This window comes from Periophthalmus magnuspinnatus, chromosome 9 (assembly GCF_009829125.3).
Source record: "Periophthalmus magnuspinnatus isolate fPerMag1 chromosome 9, fPerMag1.2.pri, whole genome shotgun sequence".
Classification (NCBI taxonomy): Eukaryota; Metazoa; Chordata; class Actinopteri; order Gobiiformes; family Gobiidae; genus Periophthalmus; species Periophthalmus magnuspinnatus.
Window position 1 is genome coordinate 26,290,629 of NC_047134.1, and position 25,735 is coordinate 26,316,363.

The 25,735-nt window shown below is 38.6% G+C and overlaps 1 protein-coding gene across 1 annotated transcript in view; it reads left to right on the forward strand.

The window, feature by feature from the left end:
* commd10 (COMM domain containing 10) overlaps nucleotides 1-19,661 on the forward strand; it is a 91,308-nt gene extending 71,647 nt beyond the window's left edge. The window contains exons 6-7 of the mRNA XM_033972813.2: nucleotides 16,960-17,019; nucleotides 18,131-19,661. Coding sequence (XP_033828704.1) covers nucleotides 16,960-17,019; nucleotides 18,131-18,169 — 99 coding nt within the window. The 3' untranslated portion in view covers nucleotides 18,170-19,661. The remainder of the gene's footprint in view (nucleotides 1-16,959; nucleotides 17,020-18,130) is intronic.
* The last annotated feature ends 6,074 nt before the right edge of the window (nucleotides 19,662-25,735 follow it).

Here is a 25,735-nt window from a genome sequence, read left to right on the forward strand (position 1 = left end):
AGTTCTTAAGGACAGAGTTCTAAAATTCACTGAGTTGCTAATCTAATCTTTAGTCCTGGTTTGAGCACAGTTTAGTCTTGATGTAAACTTGGTCCCGTCCTGCTGTAGTCCCGGTTTGGTGCTGTTGTAGCGCTGGTTTAGTTCTGGTCTAGTCTGTGTCTGTGTCTGTCTGGGTTCACTCCGGCTTTCACCATCAACTCAAAACATGCACAATAGGTCAAATTCTCCAGCAAAGTTAGTTAGCGATAAAAGTGTGAATTAGTCCCTTTTATGGCAAATTTTTGGTACTTTCTGCTGTTTATTTTTTGCAGCTCATGCATTTTAATGAAGCAGTCTATTTAAAAATGTTTACTGGGATTATCTTTCATTATTTAAATCTTAATCAGTGGCAATATATTATCGCATTATTTGTCTGTAGCAATATATCGTGCTTCAAAATTTGTTATTGTAACAGGTCTAGTCCAGACCAAGCCTAGCAACAAGATCACAGAGATGGGTCCCCAAACACTGTACTCCGGTGCTCATTGCTCCTGATGAGGTGCCCCAATGGCATTGAAGGATGGGTCAAATGCAGAGGAGGATAAAGTTCACCTAAACCTTAACCTTGGTTCCGAGCTTTGTCTCAATTTGAAAGTGGTGTTTTCCCAAGTGTGTCTTGTATTGTGTTTAGTGTCTTCTTCCATCTTTCGCAGTATGTGTCCTCAGTCTGTCCACTTTGGTGCAGCTGTGTCCCTCCCCATCTGTGTCTCAGCTGCAGTCCGCTCAGTTTATTTTGGAAGGAGGTGATGAAGTCCAGGCAGATGGAGGGTTTAAAGGGGCTCACCTGTAGCACTGACGCTAACTCCACAGTCTTTATAGAGACATTAAAGTGCACAGGTTTGACAGCTCTGCGGACTTTGACAGAGTGTCTGTGTAAACTACTGACAGATTTGTAGCTCAACTCATTGGAACGCATAAACACTGGGCCTCTGCTCACGCCATGCACGCTCCTCAAATTCAACAATGGACCCATTTTCTTTGGGACAAGATTTAAAATGTTTTACACTGGGATTTATTCACAACTAAACCAGGCCTAAACCAGGCCTAAATAACCAGGACTCAACTAGAACTAGACAGAGAGTAAAGCAAAACTAATCCAGAACTAAACCAGAAATAAACCAGGACTAAAGCAGGATTAAACCAGGCCCTAACCAGGTCTAAACCAGAACTAAACCAGGTCCAAACAGACTAAACCGGGTCTGATCTTTGACTTGATTCAGACTTGATCTGATTCAGTTGTGAGTTGAAATATTAAACTGCATAGACCCTAATTAAAGTGTTATTTGTTGTGTCAGGTTTTGGTGCTACAGGAATAGTAGCAATTAAAATCCAGCACCAGCATGTACACAAGGTTTTTGTCAGTGGAAGTATTGTGGGTTTTATTGAGCTATTCTGAGACTATTATGTTCTGTCTTCAGTTTGTTTTGTCTGCTGTTGTAAGGTAATGCAGTTGTATGAATTTATTGCAATAAATAGGGAGACGGACCATGTGACAAATTTCTTGTTTACCAGTCAGTCTTATTCACTTGACTGGAGACTGGATCATGGATAGAAGAGGCAAAATTGAGTTTCCTTTGCACTGTGGCACTATTGAGGCCAGGTGAGATGACTTTTGTGTTTTATTCCCCTTGATATCTCTCTGAAGGTGTTCTGGGCATGTCCCACTGGGAGGAGGTGTTTTTGTCCCTTGGGTGGCCTGGGAATGTCTTGGGATTTCCCTGGAGGAGCTGGTCTGGGCCTTTCTACTTAAGCTGATGCTCCAACAACACAACAGCTGTGTATAGGAAGTTTTTCTACCTTTCCACTTAAAAGAAGTCTTAATTGTAAATATACAGCCACCTCATTAACCTCGTCAGAAATTACATATGTGATATACTGCCATTTTGTCTTTCCAAAACTATTACTTGAAGAAAAAAATTGTTAATATTTTTATTAGCACCAAAATTTCTCCATCCCTAAAACTGGTCCTGTTGAACTATTACTGAACTTGATGAGTTAAGGACCCTGTGCACGTTTTTCCCCCGTATGTTTGAGCTAAATATTTTGGCCTCAAGAGCAGCTTATTCAATATATCTCTTCTGGGGCAAGACTTAAGCTAGATGCGTGCTGTCTGCATCTAATTATAAAGCGTTTTTACTGTCCACTCAGGAAGTGTGTGTAAGCATGTGAAGTGGTGTTAGCTTTATGATTATAGCAAAATCCACAGGTCTCTAAGAGTTGTGAAAGCCCTTATAAACTCATCATGGTGAATAATTAGGTTGTTTGGAATAAGTGAGGAATAACTTTGGACCACTGCAAACAGCAATGAGCTTGTTTCATTTTTAAGACAGTAAAAATCAGGTAGAGCGCTGTTGAAAAGTTTGTTATTTCAGCATGTCCTTTGCGCCCTCAAATGTCATTTAATCTCTAATGACACACTCCCCTGCTAATCGCAAAAACATTACCGGTGGCTCCCTCCTGAACTCACTCTGAAGTAGATAATCAGTTCCAAGATGGCCTCCTGCAGTTCTCATGGCAGGAGGCTTGTATTTGCAGGTTGGCAGTGGCAGCCGCATATATAGACAGTCAGACAGGTGGGTAGTGTGCGCTTAGCTAAAACTGCCAAACAGTGATGACACATACATGGAGGCACTCAAGCATGTGGACAGGTCGATGGACACTGTAAGTTAATACAGCAGGGGGGGTTAGCGACGAGCCGGGGGACGGTGCTATGTATAATTAAAACTGGACTAGAGGTGCATCGACGGGTCTGTGTGTGTGCTTGTTCCTGTCAGGGAAGGGGAGGCAGTGTTTGGAGGAGGATAAGGGCTTGCCAAAATCCTACAGTTCAGCCTCCTGTGCTTTCTCTCTCACATTTTGTCTTTGTCTCGCACGTCAACTTCTCAAGCCTGCGCCCAGGCAATTGGACCAACTGTCAGGGAGCTCCGAAATGCCATTTACCAACACAGTTCAGCTCAGCCTACGCTCTGTTTGTTTTGCTTATAAAAAATACTGTTATCAAGCTGTTATTGATAGATATTATTTGTGTTTTTTATTTATTTTATTTGTATTTATTCAATATTTTAATTTAATAAGTAAGTCCATTAAGAACACTTTCTCATTTGCAATAACGACCTGGCTAAGAGCATAGACTGTATGTATAAATGGACATCGCTAACCTGCTAGCCACCTCGTTCTAAATAGGGTATGATCATGGGCGCACTTCTGGCTCTATCGACTCTGGCTCCAATTCACTTTACATTGGAAAACTGTCACCCTTCTCTCTGTAACTGCTGCAGAGAGCCATTTTGGTCTTAAAATTTTCGGATTAACCCTCTCTACGTGATCCTGGTGCTTTTATTTTGCTATCGTGTTCGTAAATCAAGATATGAACATTAATAAGACACACTTCCGTTGGTTATTATGATACTCCCAATCAGAATTCCTTATATGAAAGTCCCTTTGTCCACTTCTTTATACAGTCTATGGTGAAGAGGCAGCATTACTAACACTCACACATCAATCATAATGTGAAACAGCGAATCAGAACATGAGACTGTGAAACATTTGCAGATTACAGATATAAAAGTGTTAGAAGCTTGTACACTGATCCTGTAAAATATTCTGGAGTGAGTTTTTAGGAGAAGATAGAGATAAAAACGAACTAAGTTTTAAAGTCTGCTGTAGATAGTTCCAGTCACTTGCTGCAGAGAAGTGAAATGAGGAGCGGCCGAATGCTGTGCAGGCTTTAGGAATGACCAGGTTAATGTAGCTGTTGGAGTGGAGTGTGCGGCTGAAACTGTGGATGAATTATTGATTGGTGAAAATGCTCAATAGCTGTTTATTCCAAATCTTTAGTTTGAATTTTTTTTCCTTAAAGATATGTAATTTTTCTGGTTGAGAGTTGTCTCCATGGAGATGTTATTGCTTTTCCTGGAACATATGAAACTAATCTTTCTTGCATTCATTCAAAAACAAAAACATGCATGTTATTGTGTGATCAAGCTCGCATCTCCACAGATCAACCTGTAACTTGGCCTTGTTGTGCCTATTGCTTGTCTTCATAGCAGGAAGATATGTTTAATGCCCTTCATGCTGTGGAATATTCTTGGTGAAGTGATAACACCGCCATGGAGACAAAAAAGTATGTGCACCTTTAATAGGAATGTGCCTGTATTGTGCTAAACTATTATTTTTTTTTTTTTACCATGTTAAGTTATTGGTAAATGGTAAAAGGTCACATTTTTATATAAGCACTCAAAGCACTTTACGTCAAGGAACCACTCACCCATTCACACACACATTCATACACCAGTGCACACAGACACTGGGGGTGAGGGGGGTTAATGTCTTGCCCAAGGACACAACGACAACATCCATCTTTGGGAGCTGGAATCACACCGCCAACCTGTGTGTAAGTGGATCTGACCGCTCATCCAGTGACGTTTATGTTGAGAGTGGGATTCCAACCGCCAACCATCGGATCAGTGGATCAAACACTCTCCAAACCGAGCTACTGTCGCCCTCGCTACTATTGCCTCATCAAAACATTGTTGGAGTTGTCATGGTAACTATATCTCAATAAGTGCAGGAGAGTTGTGAATTTTAAGGTTTTAGATGACAGTTTTGGCAAGGGCTCTGTATGTATGCATTGCAGATGGACTACATTGAGGATTTTTGGGTATTTCTGCTCAGGATGACTCATTGTGATGGACTAAAACTATTTTGATTTGACAGGGCTAGCTTCCAGTTGTGCCGTCTATCACAGTAAATTTGTCAGTATGGACAGTGCAGCAGTATGATGTTTCTTATCAATTGACAAGGCACGGACCAGATACGATAAGCCTGTCAGCCATTAGATGTAGCTGGAATTCTCGGGTCAAGTGGGGTAAAGAATAAAACAACGAACCTGTCAAAAGTGGCAAGATAAAAGTTTAGGTGTGAGGAATAGCAGAAAGATTTTGTATTTATTTAGGTCCTATATTACGCAAAATGCGATATGCTACAATTTAAAGTTTTAAGCAGCCTTAGAGTGCGAGAGAGAGTTTTTAAAGGGTGCAAACGAGTGGGTGAGAGAGTTGCAGATTGGGTGATTATTTATGTTTTTATTTGTGTGATTTTAATGTCTTTCTTGTTCTGAAAAGCACTTTGAATTACCTGTGTACAAATTGTGCTATACAAATAAACTTGCCTTGCCTTGCCTTAAAGTACCATAATTTTGACTTAAAGGGCCCATGTTATGCTACTTTCTGATCTATGTTATAATCTTGTTACCTCCTCAAAAACAAACCTGGAGTTGTGTTTTGTTTCATTCACTAATATTTGAGTGACCTATTATTATTAGTCGGTCTCCATCTCCGAACCTCAAAATGCTCTGTTCCACTTTGTGATGTCATGTAGTGGTTGTTTTCAAATTAACAGCTACCTTTTACCTTTAGTTCTATAGAGATTGGTAATTCCAAGGTTGAAATTGTCCATCTGATTCTAAAAAACGCACTAGACGCACTAACCGCTTCCTGTATTACCACATGACATCACAAGGTGGCATAGAGTGTTTTCTGTTTGAGAGAAGAACTCATCCTAAATATGCAGGGATTGTGTGTTAAACATGTGTGAATGAAACAAAACACAACTCCAGGTATGTTTTTGATGAGGAAGGTTCTAAAATAGACTAGAAAATAGCGTAATATGGGACCTTTAAGTAAAAATTATGGTACTATAATGCTGCTTAAAACTTTTAATGGAATATTATGTGTGCATATCGAAACTTCACACTTTTCTTATACTTTTAAAAGATCCAGTTTTGTCTTTTAGAGTTCTTAACTAATCAGAAGAATCCATCTTCCCCAGTCTATTCGTGAATTCGTTTTATACTCAATGATTTGGTAAAAGCTCCACTGTATTGTCTGCTGTTGTTTTTCCGACTTTCGCAATGCATTGTGGTCTATATTGACCAGTCTAGTGACCACTGCTGGACACTACTTGTCAAGGTGCATTGTGGGAAATTTTGATTGCATCTGGACATTTGAACACCACTAAAAATGGCGTGACCCGTAAATAGTGCCCTAAGTAGGAGATGTAGGCAACGATATCTCAGTTTGTAGAGGTTGCCGGTTCGAATCCCGCTCTTGACATAAAAATATCATTGGTTGAGCGGATCCACTGACCCACAGGTTGGATGAATGCTGCACAAACATTTTCACACCTTGATGTAAAGCGTTTTGAGTGTCTTGAAGGTGGAAAAGCGCTTTATAAAAACTGTGACCATTTACCATAGCGGGGACATTCTGACACCGCCCGCCTGTCATGAAGCCGTCCCGTCAAACTCAAGACGATTCAAAATGGAGGCGACTCAAACGTAAACTCAACAGCACTAGCGATGACAGTGACAAGAGGCAATTTAGGATCATGAGTGTCTTAAGTATAGTTCAGTGTTGAAGTAAAACCGTCTACCTAAGTCCACCTGTCTCTGTCCCGTCTTGTCCCATAATGCCTTGTCAGAAAAGCTCATGTTTCTGTCATTCTGCTGTGAGTTGATTGGCAGTTGTTGACACCGTAGCCACATCTGCTTCAGTTGAGTTTGGTAAGTGTAGACATGCATATTTGAGGAAGACTTCTGGCTGACGTCCCATTCCTGAGTGCATTTAAACACCACCCTGATGACGCCTAAGTGCAAAGCAGTTTAGGTGTGATTTTGTCTTCTGTCAGAACGACTATTAAAATTTCATAGGGAGATTTTAACATGAGAAGGGCTTGTGACTTTCTTTTGTCCCCGTAACATTAAAGTTACAACATAAATACCAAAATTTGAACAGACAAGGTTTTTTTTTTAGATTTGTGAGATCCTGATTTAGATTTTCAGTGGTGCAGTGGTTCAAGCTTTTGACTGGCAACCATATGAATATTGGTTCAATTTACTTCCAACTAGAAATGGAAGATATATTTAAATACATATAATTGTAGTTTTGGAGATATGAACATATTTAATAGTGTATATAATCAGTGGTGGATGAAGTACTCAATTTTGTTACTTACCACAGTACCACATGAAAAAAAAAAAATCTTAAGTTAAAGTTAAGTTAAGTAAAAAAACATGTAGTGGAGTAGAAAGTACAGATACTGCTCTCAAATGTAGTGAAGTAAAAGTAAAAAGTATCCACTGTAAAATTAACTTAAGCAAAGTACACATACCTAAAAATTACTACTTACTCACTACTACTATGACTTTACTACTTTTACTTCATTACCTTCCCCCACTGCATATAATGAAAACAATTTATATTTAACAAGTTATAAAAAAAACTACTACTATATCCATGTCTTCTATTCCTATGCACCAAACCATATAAGGTCATCTGTGGGAAAGACACTGCATTCCCACTTTTCCCAAAATGTATCAACCCATATGTTCCATTCACATTTTCATTATGAACACATCATAGACTGTATATATAAATGGACATAGCTAACGCACTAGCCGCCACGTACCAAATAGGAAGTGATCAAGGGGCAACATTGACTCTGGCTCCAATTCACTTTACATTGAAAAATTGTCGTTCCTCTCTCTGTAACTACTGCAGTGAAACTCGTCATTTTGGTCTTGAAATGTTCGTATTAACCTGCCCTACATGATCCTGATGTTATTTTGCTGTTGTGTCTGTAAATCAAGATTTTAACATAAATAACAGACAAATCAGGCACCTTCTTTCAACGAGGTCACTCCTGCCAGTGTTAGCCACAGGTTTGATTGACAGTGTTGTAAGTGCCCGCTCCCTGCTAAATCAGCCTCGCTCCGGATTGGCTCTTTAGTTGCTATGACACTCAGAATGTCAAATGTGGAACTCGGCTCCAAATTAGCCCCTATTAGTGCTAGCGTCGCTGAGCTTCATTTGACTGATTCTGAACGCCATGGGTGACGTCACACTCATTCAGTCCACTTCTTTATACAGTCTATGAAACGTATTTTTTTGTCAGTATGTTCCTTGTACTGCTGGTAGTAATTATTGATGACTAGCTCATTTTTGTCTGCATAGTCCCCATTCATTCTGTTTTTGTGAAAGTGACATTACTGACAGCACTGGGCACACGACAGGATAAAAGCGCCTTCGTACTGTGTCGTTTTGAGAGAAAAAGAGGCGCTTTGATTGGCCCGCTCTGGAAGTCTCTGTAAATCTCAGAAGACTGCAAATTATTTTCAAATCAAGTGGAAAATGGTGGACGGACAGCCCAGGTACAGAATGTTCTTGGAGATGACATGCTACAATCAGAAGTAGAAGGACTTGGTCTTGTTTATCTTAATGCACTCTCAGTACTACAACTTCAAAAAGCAAAAGTCTCGGTTTAGGGGAAATATATTTATGATCTTCAGGCTGTGTAAAATATGAATGACTTCAGCACTAAATAAATCAGATGATGTGGTTTTAATTAGTCTAATTTGGAAATATCAAGTCTCTGACACAGTGGGATATGTCTCATTTGACTGCACCCAAACTCTGAAAAACTAAAGAAACTGAAAGTAGGTTAACAGTCCAGCTTATGAAATGTAACTTTAAGATGAGTGTTATAAATTGAAGGTTTAGGTTAAAGTGTTTTTTAAATTATTATTAATGTTCATGTCTTGATTTACAGACACAATAGCGACATAAAAACAGCAGGATCATAAAGAGCGGGTTATACAAACATTTTAAGACCAAAATGACGAGTCTCACTGCAGCAGTTACAGAGAGAGGGGTGACAGTTTTTCAATAGAAAGTGAATTGGAGCCAGAGTCGATGGAGCCAGACGCATGCCCATGATCACTTCCTATCTGGAAAGCAACGGTTAGCATGTTAGCTATGTCCATTTATATATACAGTCTATGGGTTAGACATAATATTACAGGTGCATTATGTACATTTTCCGGAGAAGGATCTGCTTACTCACTTACTTGTATCCATGGATATTTCTTTGCCGAGAATGTTCCACAGTAAGGCATCTAACTTATCATTTTCTATGGAGTCAAGTTACGGGTCAGATCTGTGGAGAAGTGTGCCCGCTCACAGGTGTTTTTGAGCAATAAAAATCCCTGTAATTAAAGAGCCCATATTACTGTATTTTCTGATCTATGTTATAATGTTTATAATGTGGAGCTGTGTTTTGTTTAACACACAAACCTTGCATTTGGATGATTTCAGCGCTGAGATCTCCACTGAATTGAAGGTAAAAGGTGCTAACTTGAAAACTACACACTTTATGACATCACAAGGTGGAACAGAACATTTTGAAGTGTGAATGAACATGTGTGAATGAAATAAAACACAACTCCAGGTATGTTTTTATGAGATAAATAAATGCAACATAGATAAGTTTAATGCCGTACTGTGAAACATTCCAGGCAAATCGAGTTACATATTGAGCCTTTAAGTGAAAGTGAATACTCATTGATTTGGTAAAAGCAGGAAAACGAGCACTTTGTTGCATATGTCAACAAATGCAATAATAAAAGTAGTAAAAATAACATTAAGACAAATTAGTAACATTAGCAAGGCCCCTGTGTATTGCCATAACGCTGTATGACATGCGATTTTAATACAAAACAGTTCATTTCATTCAGGTAATAGCCCATTAAAAACAGAAATACATCCATATCATTCATGCTCATTATTATGTCCAGTACAGTGGAGCTTGGGACTGGCTAACGTCTCCATTGTGTGGTCTCAGTGCAGTTATAATAATGCATTCAATATCCTATTAACTTACTTTCCAAGTGCTCTTACTATTTAGCTATTGCTACCACATACTCCACTGGATTTATTATGCTGTTTTACAATTCAAATGGAAATTACAATCCAATCTATATTGAGCCATGGGAATAATGACCACAGCTATGTAAAAGGAGATATGGGAAAGTGAAGAGCTGGTCTCGTGTTGGATGGGTTTAACATAAGCGGCTGGACGTTGCATTAAAGTTGGACGTTGCAGGTTAGATCATTATATTTGGAGTTTTACTAAAAATCTTGCTTCATTTTTTCTAGTTTAGGATAAAATCAGAAATGTACATATACTATATAACAATACACAAATAATACTTTTTTTTTTTTTTTTCTCACTGTCTGACATAAAATCAGAATAAACGTTTCCTGTTTTGGGACAATTAGGATTACCAAAATTATTTCTATTTGCTAAATGCCAGAATAATGAGAGAATATTTTTTTTAGACAATTTTTCATGACTTTCTTCAAAGTCAGAAGTTTACATACAGTAACATTATTATACATTTTAACAATTTGGTAAAACCCAGATGATGATGTCATGTCTTTGGAAGCTTCTGATGAGGTGACAACATTTGAGTTAATTAGAGACACACCTGTGAAGACACGCCTGAAACACACTGCTTCTTTGTGTAACATCATGGGAAAGTCAAAAGAAATCAGCCAAAATATCAGGAATAGACTTGTGGACCTGCACAAGTCTGGTTCATCCTCGGGCACAATTTCCAGATGCCTGAAGGTGCCACATTCATCTGTTCAAACAATTATATGCAAGAATAAACACCATGGAATGTCTAACCATCACACCGCAGGAAGGAGACGGGTTCTGTGTCCCAGAGATGAACATGTTTTTGTCCGTAATGTGCATATTAAACCCCCTTTTTATAAAGTGTATGTAAATTTCTGGTTTCAACTGTAGCGACCATAATGTTAACCAGGGCCAAAACTTGTCAAATACTTAGATTAATACATTTAGATTAATGAATGCTTAATCTGTCAGAAAAGTGTGTTCCTTGTGCATAAACTCCCCCTGGAATTTTGGATAGACTTTTTCATGTTGATGCCAAAGATAGATGTAATCTGTTTTAGAAAACTCACAGCTATGATACAAATTTACCACAGGCACTATCCAAACCAACCTGTGCCCAAAGCCAGGCTCAAGACCAGAGGTGAGGCCTTTAATGTGGCAGCGCCCAGACTATGGAACAGCGCCCTCTGCCTGTTTGTTTAAGACTAGACTGAAAACCCACCTCTTCTCCCTGGCATTTAACACTAGCTAGACAGGATATCTTGGTGTTTTATTGTACTTTTCCTATGTATCGGCTGAACTCTATATTAGTTTTTTGTTGACTTTTATGTGAAGCACTTTGAGCAGCTACAGTTGGTTTTAAATGTGCTATAGAAATAAACTTGAATTGGACTGAACTGAAAACCAGGTCATAATTACAAAAACACAAAAACATATGCACTTTATCGGGATGTAATGCATATAGACGGTTAGTGGGTGGTGATCTCATTCAGTAGCTAAAGGCTCAGTAAATTTATAGACTAATTACCTCATTGTGTACACATGCATCCAATGTCGATCTGGCCTCAAGCACAACTACAAATCAATCATGCTCTATACAAATTGATCACTTTCTGCAACCATTTCTGTGTAGAGTTTATATAATATTTTGGAAATTCAGTATATTGCTTAAAAAAAATGTACGATTATGATCACCAAAACCAAATATAACTGATAATCATTTCTGGAGATCTCAAATTCAAAATGTATGAGGCACTCAGTTTTATCACTTAAGTACAAGTACAGATACAGAGATAGTTACTCAAGTAAAAGTAAAAGTATCACATGAAAAAATCTACTTATTGATCTACTTTAAAATGTACTGTGTGTTTATTTTTGTTTGCTTAAAGCCGAAGCTTGAACTCAAAAACTTTAGTCAGGGTGTTTCCACGAACATGGTAAAAATAACCTCAAATCATATGAAAAGTACTTTTTACTTCCACCACTGCATAATATTAACATTATGACACTATTTTTTGCATTTTTGACAATTGTTCTGTTTAATTTAATATGATATTGGGGTTTTTTTCTTCTTTTTCTTTTATTTTACACATATCAAGATATAGTTTTAGAAAAAAATACATCTGCCATTTTTTGTGGTTGCTAGTACAAGATAAATCCTTTCTATTTTAATGTATCAAACACTGTATTCATATGATAGTAGTATATAGTGTATAGTATATCGCACAGTATACAAATAGTACAAATAGAATTTTCCATCTGCCCAGTTTAGTCTTAGTACTGCAAAAATATTTCAAAATCCTCAAACCAAAACACTTCCTGATTGGTTCCACATATAACACATATTCTCTTTCATATGTCTGCTTCCCCATAGCTCGTAACATATTTTGACACAAAACAAGATGCATATGGAAGTAGCAGCTGTGATTCAGATTAATAATTAGCTTTCTGTGTTAACCCTGTGTTCTGCGTCTGCCCTGTGTGCTATAGGCGTGTGAGGAAGAAGATGACGGTGATGATGAAGATAATGGTGCCTCCTATCCCCATTAGTGTTAGCCCAGATCTGTCAGTGCTGCGTTGGGTTCGTGCTTGGTAAAAACTGGGCCTGGAGGAACAGTGAAGTGGGTTGAGCAGTCGCAGCCTCTTAAAGAGCCTGTATTACACAAACTTTGGATCCATGTTATAATGTTTTTTCCTCCTCACAAACATATCTGGAGTTTTTTGGGTTATTTTTCACATGTTTTAACATCCAAATCCTGCATATTTAGGCTGAGTTCTTTTCTCAAACAGAAAACGCTCTGTTCCACCTTGTGATATCATTGAGTGATTATACAGGAAGTGCTCCACTATGTTTTTAAACTGCATACACCTTCACTAGAATGTTGAGAATAATTTGCTATCAAACTTTGAAGCTACAGCTATTGTTTTAGCTTCGTTGAAACGTCTTTGTTGTCATCTCGTGAGCACAGACTGTTTATATAAATGGACTTTGCTAACCTGCTAGCTGTCATGTTCCAGATAGAAAGTGTTCATGGGCGTGCTTCCGGCCCCATCGACTCTAACTATAACTGCGAGCCTCGATTAACTTCATTTGACTGGAGCCGAACGCTACGGGTGACATCCACTTCTTTATACAGTCTATGGTTGTGAACAAAAGGTTAAATGAAAATATTTTTTGAAGACAGCAACTTATGGTTATTCTACCGTATTATAGAGTACAACAAGTCAATTGAGGCTAAAATAGCTAAGTATAGTTAACTTAAAACCTATTTATGACATCACAAGGTGGAACAGAGCATTTTGAGCTTTAAAGATGTGGACAAGCTTAATAATGCAGGATAACTCAAACATGTGTGAATGAAGCAAAACACAACTCCAGGTATGTTTATGGTGAGGTAACAGCATTATGACATTACTAAATCCTCACGTTTTTGCACAAAATAAGACCGTCTGACTCTGATGTAATCGAGGACGAGCAGACGTGTAGCCCCGAGTTGGTTTGCGTTTGTTGAGTTTGCGTTTGAGTGATGTTGCATTTCAGATCCACTGTCAGCTTGTGCCCTCCTTCTGACCCCAGTGAAAGAATGTAGAGGCCTGGGACTTTATGCTAATTAAACATGACATTAGAGTGGAGTGAGTGGACACAGTTAGAAGTCTGGCTTTGAACATGGTCACTCTGAACTGGACTATTTACAATGAATGAATGAGAACCTATCAGGCTTATGCAACTATTTGGATTATTGGAGCAATTTTTAACTAATTTAGCAACGGAATAATCTGGACTACATACAGACTCCCAGACATACAAGCGTTGAAAAACAAGGTTTATCAGTCAGAGCTGTAAATGCGTCAAAGTGACACCGGAAAACCAAATTGTCTGTATATAACCATGCACTCAAGCAGCACCAGTTCAACGCAGGCAGTTTTAGAATACATCTCATACTCAGTGGCCTTTTGAAAATGAATGGCAAAAACAATAACACAATAAAAGAGAGGAAAAAAATAAACAATATCCCATTAGTTAGCAAAATGATTGTTAGTTGCAGCCTTATGCCGTCAGCGTGTGATTCACTGTGGGCCTAAGTTAAATGGACTCTACATCTAATTTGAATTTTGTTTTGACTGTATTTATCAGGGTACAGCACTTTCAGAAATGAACCAGAAAGATACATATTTGTGACAGGTTTTCACAAATGTACTTTTTTCTACCTTTTCCCACTCTCAACGTAAATATCATTGGTTGAGATTCAGATCGACTGACCCACAGGTTGGCGGTGCGATTCCAGCTCCAACAGATGAATGCAGTGTCTGCGCACACTGGTGTATGAATGTGTGTGTGAATGAGTGAGTGGTTCCTTGTTGTAAAGCGCTTTTTAGTGTCTTAAAGGTAGAAAAGCTCTATATAAAAATGTGACCAGTTACCATTTGCTGGGCAGGGTGACATTAAAAGTACACGTGCTAATACTTATACATACAGTGCCTATACTACTATGTGCTTAAATTGAATTATAAAAGTACAAATCTTTAAAGATACGTTATATGTAATGACTGAAGCTATGGAGAAAACAGTGTGCGTGTATAGCCATTGTAACTGTGCCAAATGGCCAATAATGAAACCATATATCACAAAAAGAGCACGTCAACCATAGACTGTATAAAGAAGTGGACTAAGAGTGTGACATCACCCATAGCGTTTAGCTCCAATCAAGTTATAGGGGTGAATTTGAGCCAAGTTGCGTATTAAGAATTCCAACTGCAAGTATCATAGCAACCAAAGAGCCAATCCAGAGCAAGGCTGTTGAAGGTAACACCCCTTTCTGTCCACACCACTGGTTTAGCGCGGAATGGGCGTTTAGCAAAACTCTCAGTCAAACCTGTTGCTAACGCTAGCGGGAGCAACCTCAGGAAAAGAAGGCGCCTGATTTGTCGGTTATTAATGTTCATATCTTGATTTAGAGATACAATAGTGAAATAAAAATGCCAGAATCACGTAGAGCGGGTTAATATGAACATTTTAAGATCAAAAGCAGCAGTTACAGAGAGATTCAATAGAAAGTGAATTGGAGCCAGAGTCGATGAAGCCAGAAGCGTGTCCATGATCACTTCCTATTTAGAATGCAGCGGTGGCTAGCGGGGTAGATATGTCCATTTATATATACGGTACAGTCTATGACATCAACATGCCTAGACGAACTTTATGTTACTTGTAATTATAATTTCTGTCAGTTCTGTGACACATGCCCTGCTTCCACCCAACCCCTAAAGCCCCATTCACTCTACATGGAGACAGCTAAGCGTGGACAATCAAACCACTCTTGTGTTTGCTTTACTATTACTATTTTCACCATGACTGCTATCTTTTGTCACTTCTTTGGACATCGCTACAGCTTTGAGTGCACTTTCCTTCACTACACTGTCTCTCTCTCGTTCAAGAAGGCAGTCCAACATTACAGCTGTTTTCTGGTAAAGTGGGTGCTATTCTGCTCCCGGGGAAAGATTATTGTTGTGCCATTGTTTGGATGGAGGGATGATAACAGTGATGGTGATAGCAGGCCCCCGATGGTTAGCCTTGTTTCTTGTGTTTTAGCAATATCTGCCCCAGTTTGCAGACTACTAGTTTCTTCGGAGGAGAGGCAGAGGAGGAGAACAAAACGCTTCCATGTACAAGACAAGAAATGCTGTTGGAAACACTTGAAATTTGATTTGTCCCAGTCAATTTTGAGGATGATTTTTGTGTTAAAGGGCCCATATTATGCCATGTTCTGATCTATGTTATATTTTTTTCATTCACACATGTTTAACACACAAACCCTTGCATATTTAGACTAAGTTCTTTTGTCAAACATAAAACAGTTTGTTCCACCTTGTGATGTCATGTGGTGATACAGGAAGTGCTCTACTTTGTTTTTAAACTCCATATACCTTCTCTAGAGTAATTTGGTTGATTTCAGCTCTGGAATTGCCAATCTCTCCTGAACAAACGGCAAAAGGTCGTTGTTAACTTGAAAACTACCACTTCATGACATCACAAGGTGGAACAGAGCATTTTAAGCTTTGGAGATGTTACAGACTAATAATAAACTGTTACTTAAACATGTTGAATGAAACAAAACACAACTCCAGGTATGTTTTTGAAGAGGTAACAAGATTATAACATGACTTAAATCTCACTAGAAATTTTGCATAATAAGGGTCCTTTAATATAGTTGTTCCAGGGTAAAATCCATGTTGGTTTTGCCCTTTTTCCATATACTTCTTGTATTGTCCTATAATCTTAGTTGGTCCAAGAGAAAATGGTAGTCCCTGGCTTTAAACATTAAGACGTTGGTTCTCAGCAAACATGAAAAGTCTATTCACTGATCAATAGTTCCACAGAAAGTCTCATCATTTATTAAACTTGCACCAGTGGAGCGTTTCTCATCTGCGTTTCTCCTTAGAGGTGTTTTTGCATTGCCTAGAATGTTCCACAGTCTGACATTAGATTTATCCGTGTTTTTTAATGCTCAAAAACGCTAGAAAAACTTTAATTCTTACCGTGGCTGGGGTCGCCTCTCTACAGATCTGACTTGTAACTTGGTGGCACGACCTGCTTGTCTCTGTTGGAATAGTTGAAATTAAGGATATATCGTGGAAACCTACAGACAAAGTGGTACTATCTCCATGGAGACGAGCAGGTGGCAGACCCTTCACCAGAATTTTAGTTTTGTTTTTTTTTCATCTATACATTGCTGTTCTATAGTTGTCTGAGGATTTTTATCTCCTTCTTGTATAAAAATCTCTTGTCATTGCCCTGGTATTAGATCATACACGATATTAGCAGATATTAAAGCTCGCGTTTCAAAATCCAAACTGAAAGGGCTGGATTGGTCCGTCTCTAATCTTCTCGTCTATGTATAGTAACAATAACGCTTAATAACTAGCTCTTTTAAAATGGAAACAAGCTTTATCCTTCTCTCCATGTGCAGGTGGACAGTGGACTCAGTGTATTTTTAAACCCTCTGATGGATAAGAGGAGCGAACAGGCTGGCCAGAGAGCTGCAATAATTAATGAAGGTTTTTATAGAAAGCACAGGGCTGCTGACGAACACTGGCTAGCCCTCTGCTCTCAGACTGTTCCCTGGCTTTGGTTTTCACTGACTTTGTTTGTTTTTTTCTTGTCTCCAGGCTCAGGAAAACGTCTTTGTAGAGTTCAACCACCAGGAGCTACTTGAGTTCTATAACAAGGTCTGTCCTCCCACTGAGTTTTGTGTTCCATATAAACATCAGTGTTGGGTAACGCTTTAGAACAACTATACCTTGATTAGATTTAACGAAGCATGAACAAGGACTTCAGTAACTACTTAATTAAAGGTCCTGTATTATACAAAATTGATTCTTTTGACCTTTAAGCCATGTTATAATGTTGTTACTTCATCTAAAACATACATGGAGTTGCCTTCTGTTTCTCAAAATGCTCCGTTCCACCTTGTGATGTCATATAGTTGTAGTTTTCAAGTTAACACCTACCTTTTACCTTTAGTTCAGTAGATATTGGCAATTCCACGGCTGAAATCTTCCAAATGATTCTAGTGAAGGTGTATGGAGTTTAAAAACACACATACTTTCTATATTACCACATGACGTCACAAGGTGGAACAGAACATTTTTCTTTAGGCAGAAGAGCTCTGCCTAAACTCCAGGAATGTTTTTGATGAGGAAACAACATTATAACATAGATCAGAAAATAGTGGAACATGGGCTCTTTTAAGAGGCGAGTGTTAGGAGTTAGGGGTCAGGATACTGAAGTAGTTACTAAGTCTGACTACAAAAGGCTAACAAAAAATATTTGTTCATTATGAATTAAGACTTTTCTTACTTAACCTCCTGAGACCCGAGCTCTTGCATGACATGCTTTATTAATTTATTTTTGTTATTTGGGCTGATTGGGACCTGATGAATGTAAAAACAAAGAATGATCTATTTTTATTATGTAGTTTCTTAGAAAAATTATGTCCACATATGAGGACATTCGTTTTACGTTTTAATCAACGCAGCGATATTTGTCCTGAGTGGAGTGAACAATGTGGCTCATTTGAAGTGCTGCTAAGAGATGCAGGAAGACATGCGCCTTTGCAAAAAAATAAAAATAATAAATAAAAACATATTCTGAACATTCTAAATTCTTTAAAAAATGTTGCAACATTTTTGCATTGTTGCTGCCAGTAATTAAAAATAGACATATATCTCTATATTTGTCCACCTAAAATTTCACTCTGCCCCCAATAGTGCCTGCTGTGCACTATTTCATTCACTTTACAAACTTCTAACTATAATATTTTTCTCTTTTGTGTTCCAGCTTGAAACTGTCCAAGGCCAGTTGGATTCTCTGACATGAAGTGGGATCATCTTTGTACCACTCACATATAAATGCTGTTTAGCTGGAAGTCGAAACAGCTGCTCCAACAATGCCATTCTATTTCAGATTCAGGACAGAGAAATTGTAACCGAATGTGAATACTTGTCTTTCATTGTATATTTCCACCATGTTGTCAAAATGGTGAGTAATGCTAAATGTGTTTTTCTGTCTATAAGATGTAAACCCATTAATACATAACTAAACTTTGTAACGATCTAGTTTCAAAAGGATTATCACAAGAGATTTTGCCTGAACAATGATGGCAAATGCCAACTGCTACATACATGACTGACTGATTGATTGATTGATTGAACCTTTGCCTTAACAGTACCAGCATGTAGGGGATAATATAGGCCTACTATGATAACAAGGCAAATGCAACTACTCCACAACCCAGTCAGACTTTCTTCAGCAAAGCAAAGCCTTCCAATACTGTACAAGTGATTTTGTATTTTCATATTTACTTTTACATATTATCATTCTTTTTAGCAGCAGTTTACGTTAGGTAACACTTCACAATAACTGCACTTATAATAACCTTATTAAAGTATAAACAAAGACTTAATTCCTAATGAAAAAGTGATTCAGGCTACATAATTAATACCCCAACCAAAGACTATATAAGGAAGTGGATTAAGGCCGTGTGACGTCACCCATAACGTCATAGGCTCCAGTCAAATGAAGCTCGTCGATACTAGCAGTTACAGGAGCCGAGTTGTATATTAGGAGTTCTGACAGCGAGTATCATAGCAACCAAAGAGCCAATCCGGAGCGAGACTGTTGAAGGCAACGCCCCTTCCTTCCCACACCACTGGTTTAGCAGGAAGCGGGTGCAGTCAAACCAGTTGCTAAGGTTAGCGGGAGCGACCTCGGGCAAAGAAGGCGCCTGATTTGTCTGTTGCTAATGTTCAGATCTTGATTTACGGACAAAATAGCTAAATAAAAATACCAGGAGCATGTAGAGTGGGTTAATATGAACATTTGAAGACCAAAATAACCTGACAGCAGCAGTTACAGAGGGAGGGGTGACAGATTTTCAATAGAAAGTGAATTGGAGTCGATGGAGCGGAGGCAGACTCACTTCTTATGTGGAACAAGCAGCTACCGGGTTAGCTATGTTCATTTATATATACAGTTTATGACTCTAACTCTTTTATTAGTTGCTAACCCTGAATGATTGTTGATACCGAATTTCTTCATTATGACTGAAGTCTTAGTTCATGCTTTAATAAGGCTCATTTAGGTGTAGTTTTTTAAAATAATAGATATTAACTAGATAACTTTTTTTTTTTTTTTTTTACCATGTTTAGTTTCACTTTCTATTGCTCTATGAATATGTACATTTGTAGCTAAAAATAACTTGAACCATGTCAATATAGTGAAGACATGAACAATGCAGCTGAGTTCATTGCATTGAAAAAATAAAAATAACAATAAAACTGGAATAAGTGAAGTATCCTCCCAATCTGTTGTTGTTTGTTGAAGGCTCATTATTTCTCATTATAACCAACCTGGACTGCTGCTTTAACAGATGGGAGTCCTGGGAGGCATGGCGACCGTCATTGGCTCTGAGTTTGTGTGTGGATTTGGGCTGTAACATGTCCAACTGCATCTGTCTTTATTTTCTCTCCACTCTGAGTTTTTCCAGGTGTTGTCCTCACTATAGTTTTTATGTTTATTGTGTCCAATTTTTTTTAGTTTTTAAGTTGTTTATATAAAAAGGTTACAAGTACATTTCAATTTGGAAAAAAAACAAGGGAAATCTACAAACATAACCACTGCTACATTAGACTCTAAAGCACTGTTGAAGTTAACGCCCCTTTTCACCCTTTTGATTTAGCAGGGAGCGGGTGCTTAGCAACGCTGTCAATCAAACCTGTTCCTAATGTTAGCGGGGGCAACATCGGCGAAACAACACAGTTCAACACAGCCTGACAGCAGCAGTTACAGAGAGAGGGGTGACAATTTTTCAATAGAAATTCAATTGGAGCCAGAGTCAAAGGAGCCGGAAACACACCATTACTCACTTCCTATTTGGAGCGCGGCGGCTAGCAGGTTAGCTACGTCCAGACGCGCTCTGTAACTCTGTTCTAGTGTCTGCCACCTGCTTGTCTCCATGGAGATGTTATTGCTTGGCCGGGAATGTTCCTCGGCGTGGCATTAAAGTTACGCAGTGCACCTTAAGATGTCAAAAACTATTTAGCTTAAGTTCTGTCACCACCTTATTTTTATGACTCTAGCCTGGGCCGGTTTACAGTCTCTCTACTACTATTTTCCCAAGTTGTGTTTTTAACCTTGGTAGCAGCCTGCTGTTCTAATTGGGTAATTGGCAGGTGGCAGATATCACACCCACTTCCATCTTGTAAAAAGTTTTATTTTATTACTCACTTTACTATGAGAACGCTGCCTTCAGCCGGGACCATAAATACCTCTAAGTACTCAATTGGATCAAGTAAATAGACACGTTCGGCTCTTCATAAAATAAACGTGTACTTGCTTTTGAACAGTGGTGGAACAAGTATCGGTTTTGTTGCTTAAGTAAAAATAGATACCAGAGCAAAACAAATACTCAAGTAAAAGTATGACATGAACAAGATATACTTGAATAAAAACATAAAAGTACCTGTTTGAAAATGTATTTAAAGAGTAAAAAGTATTTCCTGCAGTTTTTGAGATCTATAATAAAGCTTCAAATGTAGTGATTTTGATAAAGATTTGTGCTGAATTTTGTTCAAAAGAAACATCTTTTTGGCTTGTTTTAGTTATAAATTACTGTTTGCTCAAATTATGAACTTCACAAAAATAAACCCTCAGCCTTTTCAGCAGGTCTAAAACAATAATAAAAAATACTTTTACTTTTCAGTCCTGTTTAAAAATATAGTGAAGTAGAAAGTACAGATACTGCTCTCAAATGTAGTGAAGTAAAAGCAAAAAGTGTCCTCTGTAAAAAAAAAAGTACAGATACATACAATTTTTACTTAAGTACAGTACTACCAGTACTACTTACCAACACTCATGTCACAACCACATAAAAATTACTTTTATCAGTTTTTATATATAACAACAACAACAACAACAACAGACATATACATATATATGTATATTACATATTAATGTATCTAGTTTTCCTTGGAGTGTATTTGAAGGAGCTAAAAGTCCTCTTTCCTGTCTCAGTTTTGTGGTTAGTTCTTAGTCTTATGCAGCCATATGATCTGATATTAAATGTACAGTTTTTGAAGTAGTCCCTTTATAGATACATTTCATACAGTACTTTTTCTTCTAATGGACAGTGATGGCCATTCCTCTTTTCCACACAGAACACAGTGATGGGGTTCAAATCCATCTCCTGTAATGAAAAGAGGGGCCCAGCGGTATCAAAGTATTTAAAGGACTATGGTATTTTAATAGATCTTCCTGCATTAGCTAAACATCATTTCTCCTATTATTTCTGAATACAGTGTCTGTTCTCCATCAGCCCACAGCCACAGCCACAGCTCAAATCCACTCTGTGCCACCACTCCAAACCTTTTTACACCCATGGAGTATTTTGGCCTGTTTGTGGAGTTGCCTTAGGCTTGAGAGCCTCACGTACAGGGGCCTGGAGAACAGATGGCCAAGTGGAAGCGCACGGGCCACTTGGAGAAGAGGAAGAGGAGCCAGTGTTTGGGACCAGCAGCACTCTACCCCACTGAGACCAGCTCCAAGGCTGCGCCTCTGCCTCTGCCTTTGGTTACGACGGAAAATCTCACAAAATATTCCAGAGTTTTTATGTGTTTCAGCTCAGGCAAAAGTAACTGTCCATGAATTATGATTTATTTATTTATTTAGTGTAATGTCTCTAGTGGAGCGTCTGCCATTGGTTTGTCTCCATGGAAATTTTTTGGAAACTGCTTTGCCTGGAATGTGCCACACTACGTCATTAAACTTTTCTATCTTGAATTTACTACATGGACAACAATAGCTCTGTTGGTAGATTGTTTGTCCACTGATCTGAAGGTTGGAGGTTTGAACCCCATGGTGTGATTCCAGCTCCCACAGATGAATGCTGTCATTGTGTCCTTGGGCAAGACACTTGACCCACCTCACCCCCAGTGTCTGCATACACTGGTGTATGAATGGGTGAGTGGTTTCTTGATGTAAAGCGATTTGACTGCCTTATGAAAATGTGACAGCTTACCATTGCTTGCTCAATACCACTTTAAAAAGATGCTCTCGTGATTGGCTCGCCTCTCCACAGATCTAACCTGTAATGTGACCTGCTTGCCTTTATGGAGACAGATCATTTAAATGTCATGGTGTGGAACATTCTAGGAAAAACAATAGGCACTTTTCACAACTTCCAAACACTAGAGCAGAATTTTGGCCTCACGGTAAAGCTAATAACAACTAGCATGCTAATGGCACACCAGCCTTACTTCTTGGTTTGTGGATGATAAAAATGTGTTCTAATTAGATGCAGACAGCACTCAGCGGTTTCATCTTGACATTAGGAAAATGTATGGTTGAAAAAATACATTTATTAAGGTACGGCAAGTTTATCTAGCACAATACAAATACAATACAAAGTAATTCAAAGTGCTTTACAGAATAAGAAAGACAAATTATATAAAAAAATAATAAAGTACAGCCCATTTTAGACTTTTTTCTACAATGCACTTCACCTCTGGGATGTGTGATGTCCTCGCACACTGTGAAAACCTGAAGTGGTGTGAGCAGAACAGGTTTGTCAGTGTAGTGTCTGTTTGTGTGTGTGTGTGTGTGGGGGGGGTGTGCGTGTGGGGGTGTGTGTGCCTGTGTGTGTGTGTGTGTGTGTGTAGATCTGGTTTGATAAGTGTGTGATGGAGCGGTCTCCCTGTGCGGCTGTGGTCCCACCGGGATCACACAGCGTCTCGAGACACTACACACTGAGAGAGGCCCAGAATAACCGGCCACACGCAGAGCCAGAGGAGAGAGGCCAGTTATTGACAGATAGTAAAGAAACGTAAACTAGTACATTTTAAATTGCAGTTTGTAGTGTGTCATTTAAACGTGTTCATTTTTAGAGCTGGGGCATATTGCAAACATAAATTCCACTTTTGCTCCAAACAGACAGATACTATTTATGATGTACGGCATACTCAAAGGCCATGCACCACGTTTTATTTCCATGTCAAAATATGTCCACTGTGTGCTGTCTGCGTCTAATTAGAAAGCTGTTTATTGTCTGCTAATCAGGAAGTATGTGTTAGCATGCTAGTAGTTGTTAGCTTTACACTTGACAGCTACACTGCGCTCTGGTTTTGTGAAAGTGTTGTGAAAAGCGCTTGCTCGGAAAGTATAAGGGAAGTGAGGAATAACTTTTAAACACTGCAAACCGTGGATCCGAAGGTTGCCGGTTCGAATCCCGCTCTCGACATAAACATCATTGGTACAGCGGTCCGCTATAGCCGCTACAGTTTCTTTTCTTAAGTCGTTTTAGATGAATATTGCGATTTAAAATGTGCAAATTATAATGTAATGATTCCCAAGTATATAGATTATAACTATGTAGCCGACACAAGCACAGTGTATCTGCTTTAAAAGGATCAAATGACCTATGGAAAGAAACGTGTTCAGCTCTATTATATAAACGCACAAATGCTAGCATCTATCTCGTAGCATAAGAAAAACTCCCCAAATGGCAAATGCGATAAAAAATAAAGTCCTGTCACCGCTGGTCTGCTCTGTATCAGTGACAGTGTGGTTTTCATGCCTCTGCTGTAAAGGTCTCTGCTACTTCTCAAATATTCATTATCGTGTACTTATGTGGATAGCACTGTCCGAATGAGAATATGTCCCCGTTTAAGCACAAGCATTACGTTTTCTATTGTGCGTTGCCAGACTTAAGGTTCAATTTTAGCTTTCCATTTCGCTTTTTCACGGTTTAGAGGATTTCAGAATTCCAATTTGCCAATATTCCCAGTGAGAATGACTTCATGACAGTTCAGTTGCTGTTGGCGAGGATATGGGAATGCAAACAGAACGTGCTTTCAGGCTATTTAAGAGCTGCTAACCAGTTTATTCTGAAGTCAATTTTACTCCAGAGGATTTTGGTTAAATTTGAGGAGAATGTAAAAAGTAGAAGGTGTAGAAAAAACAGGAGGAAATGGAACCATTTATTTTGCCTTAAGGATTTTGTACTTTCGCTGTAGAAGTGATAAGCAGATGGTTTACCCCACACTAATGTCTGAAAACTTATTTTGAAATTGAAAAAAAATAAAAAATAAAAAAAATAAAAATCACTAAGATCAATCAATATACCCTCCATTTTGTTTCACTTGACAAAACTTAAAAAAAAAACCCAAACACCTGACTAAACAACAACCAACAACAACAGCCAACACCAAACAATAACAACAACCAACAACATCCTTCCTGCTGCTGTCAGACTGTACAATGAACACTGTTAACACTGAACATGTGTCATTCATCCAGACCTATGTGCAATACTCAAGTCACTTTACAGAGATGTTACATTAGAGTCTATTTTTAGTTTATTTTTTTAAGTCTATTTTTAAATTATTTTAAGCTATGTATCTATTATCTTGTTTTATTGCATGTACCATTTTCCTTCTGTTCTTTAACTGTGCGGTGCAATACTGGAATTTCCCCACTGTGGGACTAATAAAGGCATATCTTATCTTATCTTAACAACAACAACCAACAACAACAACAACCAACAACAACAACCAACAACAACAACAACAAACAACAACAACAACCAACAACAACAACAACAAACAACAACAGTGCTTTTCCAGAAGTTTAAAAATGCTATTATGGCCACAGCCGCCCTGAGACAGCTTGACAGAAGCAAGGCTGCCAATCTGCACTATCAGCCTCTCCTACCACCACCAACACTCACACCCACACAGCACGTTCATATACAAGTGAAGTGCTTTGCCAAAGGACATAATGACTTTTGCCACTAGCGCCCCACAGTGGCACCTGGTATTCCCAGCAGCCTCCCACCAAGTGCTGACCAGGACTGTCCTAATAAGAGTCTGAGATCTGACAAGGCTTTAACAAGTGAGGTCTGGCCACTACCTCCACCTAGGCTATTATTATGACTGGTCCATATATCATTTTGTATATGTTCATTTTTATTCTGAAGTTTATTTTCTTCAAACTTCTTGAGTAACTTCAGCGTCTCACTAAAACAGCTGAGCTTTTGCAGTTCTCCAAATATATACCCGTCATTCATTTTTTTAATCCGGCGCCCTGAAATGACCAGAATCTGCCATTGCCTTTCAGCATCATTCTGGACATGCCGATTTATTTTTCAAAACACCAGCCTCCGCCATTAGCCACCCAGCCCAGTGCTCCTTCTGCTCTTTATAACAGAACGCGTTTATTTTGACACCACTTTTATGCATCATTAGGGGAGAAAAATGAACGGGCCTTTTCTGACAGAGATTGCAATGCTTTTTCCTCTAAATTAGTCCAATCAATTATTCAGTGAGTTGCAATCGGAGCACACTTTGTTTGGCACAGTTCTGCTTTGGGGATGTTTTGGTACATTTGGCA